We start from the raw sequence: 7295 nt of genomic DNA on the forward strand, positions 1-7295 counted from the left end.
TGTCCACTGTAATGTGTGTTGTTACTGTGTGTGTGTGTACTGTGTGGTGTGTGTGTGTTACTGTGTGTGTGTGTGTATTGTGTCTCCTGTGTTGTGTGTGTGTCTCTTGATGCTGCTGGTTGTGTGTTGTACTTGTGTGTGTTGTGTTTGTGTACTGTGTGTGTGTTGTGTGTTGTGTGTGTGTGGGTTACGTGATGTTTTGTGTGTGGGTTTAGTGGGGTGATGTGTGTGTGGTCTCCTGTGTGTGGTTGTGTGTGTGTGTCTTCTGATGTGTGTGTGTTTACTGTTGTGTGTGTGTTGTGTGGTTACTGTGTGTGTTGTGTGTGTGTGTGTGTTACTGTGTGTGGTGTGTGTACTGTGTGTGTGTGTTACTGTGTTGTTTACTGTGGTGTGTGGTGTTACTGTGTGTGTGTTACTTGTGCTCTGTGTTGTTACTAGGTGTGTGTGTTACTGGTGTTTGTGTGGTTACTGTTGTGGTGTCTCTGTGTGTGTTGTTGTGGTGTGTGTGGTCTCTGTCTGTGTGTGATGTGTGTGTGTGTCTCTGTCTGTGTGTGTGTGTGATGATCGTGTCTCTTGTCTGTGTGTTGTGTGTGTGGTGTTTACTGTGTGTAGTTGTGTGTGTAGCTTACTGTGTGTGTGTGTGTGTTAACTCGTGTGTTTGTGGTCTGTTATGTGTATGCATGTGTGTGTGTGTCATTTAATGGTGTGTGTGTGTGTGTGTTACTCGTGTGTGTGGTGTTGTGAGGTGTGTGTGTGTGTGTTGTGTGGGTCAGGTTTTTGAACCAAGGTGCATCTAACCTGGTGTCCCAGCAGGAGGAAATGCTGCAGCTACGTGTGAGGAGCTATCCATGCTGCTGCTCCAGTATGCTGATGCAGCTCAACCCGATAACGTGTACAGGAAGTGGAGGTTAAAACACCACACACACACAACCACACATACTACACATCAATCAATAACTGATATTAAATAGTTCTGAGCTGTGTCAGTTATCAAATCCTGTTTATTTTATTTATTTAAACACCAGTGATTAGTTAGATCAATAATAACATACAACAGACAGATATGTCTGTTATTGTTTTATCAATAAAGTTGTGTTGCTGTCTGTTTTAAATAAAGGTTAGAACCAGCTGCCCTGAGTACATCTACTGTCAGGACTCTACTGTGATTGTGTGACACTCTGACCTACTGCACCCCTCACTGGCTCCTCAAAGGCTCAGTTGTGTGTGGTGGTGTGTTCGTGACTGTGTGAACTTCCTAGAGTCGCGGTTGATCACTGTCTGATGGACCTGGAAGTGTGCAGACAACCAGATCTGGTCTGCAGTCAGGTGGAGTACAGGAATGTTGGACAGGAAGTCTTGGTTAATCCAATTTGTCACGACCCGGCTCTTAAGTCATGACAAAATGGGAGATCACCCACTTTAAGGAATACAAAAAGATAATTTATTGAACAAAAAGTCAAATTATGAATGAAAACTAAATACTTTAAATAATAGTGTGAATATCAGTTGTAGTCAAGTAGTGTAAGGTTGCATGAGATAATGTGTGTGTATGTGTACAGTGTACAAAAGTAAAATATAAGGTGAGGCCACACTGCAGTCCTCCCCAACACGCACTGGCAGCGTTGCCTGCAAATAAAAGAACACAAATTAAGTACAAACAAACAACAAATTAGGAAACAACTCCAAACAATAAACGAACCAGAAGCAGCAGAGAGCTAGAATGGGCCACAGGGCCTTGAATTATAATAGCCTGGGAGCACCAGGCCCCAGGTTGTTGCCAGTTGGCACCAATTTAACCCCCAGCAACACCACCATCGACCTGGCAACAACAAACACTCAGTGCCACAGGGGGCGCCACACCCCCCCCTTAAGACGAGGTCCCAAAAGGGACACCGAATATCAAATGACAAAAAAAAACTAAAACATCCACCTCACGTTTTCCGATACCGCACCCTGCTGCCAAAAACCAGGCAACTGAAAATCAGTTTAAGAGGGATACCACAATATTCAATAAGGCGTTGAATGGTTTGCAGGTGCATCAGAGGCCAAAACTCCATGACCTGTATATTCGTACAGTCCTGAAAGGTGTTACAAAGCAGAAATTTTCAGAACGCGCTGTCAAAGGAACTTGCCAGTATCCTTTTTTAGACCAATCAAATTCTCTAAACAAATGTGGCTAAACCAACCTGGTCAATACAATTCCTCTATTTCGAGGTAAAGGATAGGAATCGGCCTTTGGTGACTTTATTTAAAACAGACAGTTCCTAAAAGTCTTCAAACTGTTTCCAAATGATTTCCAAACTGTTCCCCCAAAATATTCCAAATGATTCCAAACTGTTCCAAATGATTCAAACTGTTCCAAATCAATTCAGTTCTCCAAATTCAAACCCTTGCACTTCCAACAGCGGACACTGTCCTTTCCAAGTGACCCAAACATGGCCAGTAACTACAAGCCCTGGCACCATCGGCTCCTATGTAGGAGGTGTACGTAGCATTGCGATGGAACAGACCCTCCGGAAACTTGTTACCAGCGCGAGAGATTTGCCACCGTTATCTCCACTTTTCCATTCAACTCCAGAGCGCGCATCCTGCAAAACTACCTTTATCGTCAACTACAGAAATCGTCGGCCCATACTCAGCCACTTTTAAGCGCAGTGAGGGCTTCTGCTCATTAAATACGTGCAAATGCGTTGAGGATTGCGTTTTTAAATTGTTTCCAAGACAATCAACTTCACCAAAGTCTGTCAAACAAACCCAACTCCTGGTAGAAGAACACCAAACAGGTTTAAAATGAAAGACAGCAAATCACGGAACAAACTCTGTTTGTTTGCTTATCCCCCTTGAACCCACTTCGAATTTTTGGGATATGCCTCAGGAACTGAACTCATACGCTTTTAACACAGCCGATTTTATCTGTACATATTCTAAACTGCAGAATCCACATAACGCAGAATATGCCTCCTTTGAGGCCCTCCCGGTAAAAGGAACGCACCTGAAGCATCAGTAACCTATCTAGAATCTGCCATTTTTTAGCATCTGTACCCCGTTCAAATAAAGTGAAAAGTATCGGGTCACGCTCGTTAAAACTTCGGCACCAAACGCAAATAGCACCAAACATCAAATACCACAAGATGAATCTGCAAGAGGAAGACTGGTCCCCCATATCCCGACTCAGCTAGAGAAAGCTTACATCCATGGATCACTTTAATTGGAGTGTTCAGTTCCCAATTTAAATTTTCTCAGCTGTGTTTGCCGAATTTTTCTCTAAACTCAAGTTGCTTCTTCTCATGTCTACTTTTAACCGTACTTTCTCTTGCTCATACTGCAAAATCAACAACTCTTTCTGCTGCTCGAATGTCAACCCAGCCCAGGCACAACAAATTGGCACCTGGCGCTGTCCTACAAAATCCGACCCAACTCTCCTTTAACCAAACACCTTTTTCATGCGATGAAGACCAAAACCAACGCTATAATCTCCCCTTTTTTTTTTTTTAACATCAACACTAAGCCATAGTGGTCGCGATCTGTATTAACTGCCTCCTTATTGAACAGCCTTTTTACAAATCCTCTGTAGGTGCCTTCACAAACTCTAACACGACCATAACAGTTTACAGGTACTTACCGAATCACGTGTTAACCAACCAAACAATTGTGAGTGAAATTTAAACCCATAGAGTTTCCCCTAACTGCCTAACCAAAACTTGCTAAAACTCAACCCTAGTCTTCATGCGGGGACCGCGCGGGTACTTATGACCTGAATACTTACGCGGATAGGCTACCCGCAATAGCAACCTCTCCGGGAAAAGCGTTGCTCCCCGAGACAACCCTCTTCAACCCCATTTGACAACACTACAGAAAAAAAAAAAACTGACGAGTCCCAAGGGGAAACGCCATACAGCCTAACGGGGAAAACTCTCACACCACAAAACAGTCATACACTACCTTCTGTTCAGTACTAAAGTCTCTAGGCCAAAACAACGCTTCCAAGATTTAACCACTACAACACAAGGTGTATCTCCCAAAAACTAGAACAGCTGTAAACAAAACACCAAATCAGCAATTCAATGAATTTAACCAAATAATCTAATTTCTAATCTATCTAACCAAAAAGACTAATAGACAAGCCCCCAATTTGTCACCACCACAGAGTGGAGGATCACTGACGCACTGTAAAAACACCCCGATAATATTCCAGCAGCTAAAAGAAAACAGTAAAAGAACAGAAAGTTACTGACTTGTAAAAATACAGTTTTTGCCTTTAATTTGACTCAAAATCTTTTTTGTCTTTTTAATATACTTTACAGTGTAAAACAATGATCTATAAAACAGTGGTGAAACTTCTGCTATAAAACAAATAATTCAGCCTTTACTGTTACATAATTTTATAATGTCTATAACCAGTATTAAAACTTGAATTTAACAGTTTAATCTATTAATTAATCAGTGAATATAGATTATATGTTTGCAAAATTTAATTTAATCATTTTATGTGGAAAAAAATGACATTTTCTTTAAATAAGCAGTAATTTTATGATTATTGACAGTTACAGATTTTTTATGTTATTTTACATTAAACATGTAAATTCACAGGATATTTTTGTAATTGTATTAATATTTACATGTATTTAATAAACACTCACTACATCAACATTGTGGCACCAGACAGGAAGTCTGTCAGAGGTTAGAGGAGAAACGTTTGTACCCGGCCGCATTTCAAGGTTAGCTTCTTGTTGTTAGCTACTTTAGCTGCTAAGTAGCTAACGTCAACAGCTGATGCAACTAACTTAGCAGTCCTGTCAGGTGATTAGCTACAAGTTGTAACATCAGTCCATCAGTGAACTGTGTGAATCCCTGAGAGCTGACCAGCTGCAGGCATCAGAGGCAAAACAGAAACTGGGCAACTATAGTAACCGTTATGGCTTCATTTATGTGATCGTGCTTTTAATGTGGAAATCCACTTCCTGTCCTCCAGCTGCAGTCCACAGGAACAAAAGAGAGGAACTGCATCATAGACCAATCAGAGTGCAGCCAGCAGCTGATTGGCTGCAGGGTCTAGTTGTGTTGTGATTGGTCTGTGTTCCGTCCAATCAGCAGTGTGGTCAACAACAGAAACAAACTGCTTCCTGTTTCTGTTCCATACTCACTGTTAGACCAGCTCAGTCCTGGTCCCCGTCCTCACCTGTCCCGCCCCTCTTCCTGCCAGGAGCGAGTCCAGAAGAGCTTCCCTCATCCGATCGATAAGTGGGCGATCGCCGACGCTCAGGCTGCCATCGAGAAGAGGAAGAGGAGGAACCCGCTGGCTCTGCCTGTGGACAAGATCCACCCACTTCTCAAGGTACGCCGGCCTTCATCATCCTCATCTTCATCATGCACGCTCGCTCTCACTCACCGTTTCCCATGATGCTCTGTGTCGTCAGGAGGTGCTGGGCTATAAGGTGGACCACCAGGTGTCGGTCTACATGGTGGCCGTGCTGGAGTACATCTCCGCCGACATCCTGAAACTGGCGGGAAACTACGTGAGGAACATCCGACACTACGAGATCTCCCAGCAGGACATCACTGTGGCCATGTGTGCCGACAAGGTACCGAAACACAGCCCGATCTTTCTCGCTGCGACCGTAGGAGCCCAAAGTAATCAATAAACGGATCAATATGATGCTGAAATGACAACATTATAATTTGTATAGTCGGAATTCTTAAAATGCCTGTTTTCTGAATGGAGTTTGGTTGATCAGGGCTATGAGTTAACTTAGCTCTTAGTGAAATAAAACGGGTGTCTCACCTGTCTGCCTGCCTGGCTCACCTGTTTGTGCTCAGGTGCTGATGGACATGTTCCACCAGGACGAGGAGGACATCAGCTGGTTCCCTCTGATGGACGAGGAGCCGTCGGCCAATGAGGAGCAGAGTTACTACGAGCTGGTGAGGAGCTTCATGTCTGACGGCCGACAGTTTGTGAGACAACTGAACCTGCTAATCAAAGTGTTCAGAGAACCCTTCAACTCCAACCTCATGCTCTTCTCACAGCACGTACGTACAAGTATTGATCTCCTGTATGATTGTTGATCTACTGTATGATTGATCACCTCTCTGATCAGTGTGTTGATCCTGTATTGATCAGGATGTGGACAGTATCTTCAGTCGGATCGTGGATATCCACGAGGTGACGGTGAAGCTGTTGGGTCTCATCGAGGACACGGTGGAGATGACAGATGAAGGAAGTCCTCATCCTCTGGTGGGAAGCTGCTTCGAGGACCTGGCTGAGGTCTGTACCTGTCTGTGTCTGTGTCTCTACCTGTCTGTGTCTCTACCTGTCTGTCTGTGATTGATCAGGTCTGTGGTTGATTGACAGGAGTTGGCCTTTGACCCCTATGAGACATATGCTCAGGACATCCTGCGATCTGGTTTTCATGAACACTTCCTGAGTCAAGTGTCCAAACCGGGAGCTGCCTTCCACCTCCAGGTAAGCCCTGCCCCCTGAACTCTGACATCAGAGACCTTCAGCATGTGTCATTAAGATAATTGGTTATAATCAGGGATGTCCGATAATATCGGGCCACCCCTCCATCCCACCTTAAATCTAGATTAATACAACACTCACCTCTATTCATTACTTTTCCTAGTCCCCTAACCTTCCTATTCATGGTGTCCTGGCCATGTGTGTAGTTCTGTCCTGTTGGTTTAACATTCATTTATTTATTTTTTTTTATCCACAAATTGTATTTCAAATTTGTTATTTCTATTGATCTGACTTTTAAAAAAAACAAAAAACCTGTACAGCACTTTGTCATGATAGGGGTGTTTAAGTGCTAGAAAAATAACTTTACGCTACACTACTTACTCATTGTATTAATACTGAAAAGAACCGTAACGCTAAAATCGCAGCTACCGGTAATCGCTAGCTAGCGCTACACTTGGTACATTCTTAATGTATCATACCTGAAGTAGTCAATGGAAACTAACCAATCTGTTAGTCTGTAAGGAACAGCTCACCTGCAGGGGTCAAATATTAAGGTGCATTGCACTCCTATTTCGTGTTAACATTCAAAATCCCATTCATATAAAAGTGTTCAGCGTGCTTGCCACGCTAGGCAACCAAACCCAGTCTAGCCGCGTCCGTTGCTTACACTGCTCATCCTAGCGCCGCGCCGTAACAGCCCAGTGCCCGCTCATGCCCAGGCTCCTGAATGCTGAAGCTACCAGAACAACACATGCGGTACATAAAAACACCCCATAACCCCGGATAATGTCCGATATTACATTCTTGTGCAAACCTCGGCGCGATAAAACACGAGGCG

At 43.6% G+C, this 7295-nt stretch overlaps 1 protein-coding gene across 1 annotated transcript in view; it reads left to right on the forward strand.

Moving 5' to 3' along the window:
• Window positions 1-891: 891 nt before the first annotated feature.
• Window positions 892-7295, forward strand: part of LOC118327363 (son of sevenless homolog 1-like) — a gene marked incomplete at both ends in the record, with an annotated part of 9444 nt that continues 3040 nt past the window's right edge. Inside the window, 6 exon segments of the mRNA XM_035660689.1 lie at window positions 892-907; window positions 5204-5335; window positions 5418-5582; window positions 5818-6027; window positions 6119-6262; window positions 6350-6460. Of these exon segments, the coding sequence (XP_035516582.1) occupies window positions 892-907; window positions 5204-5335; window positions 5418-5582; window positions 5818-6027; window positions 6119-6262; window positions 6350-6460 (778 nt within the window).

The sequence above is a fragment of the Morone saxatilis genome, unplaced genomic scaffold, assembly GCF_004916995.1.
Source record: "Morone saxatilis isolate NCDOM2014 unplaced genomic scaffold, NCSU_SB_2.0 Contig17, whole genome shotgun sequence".
Lineage (NCBI taxonomy): Eukaryota > Metazoa > Chordata > Actinopteri > Moronidae > Morone > Morone saxatilis.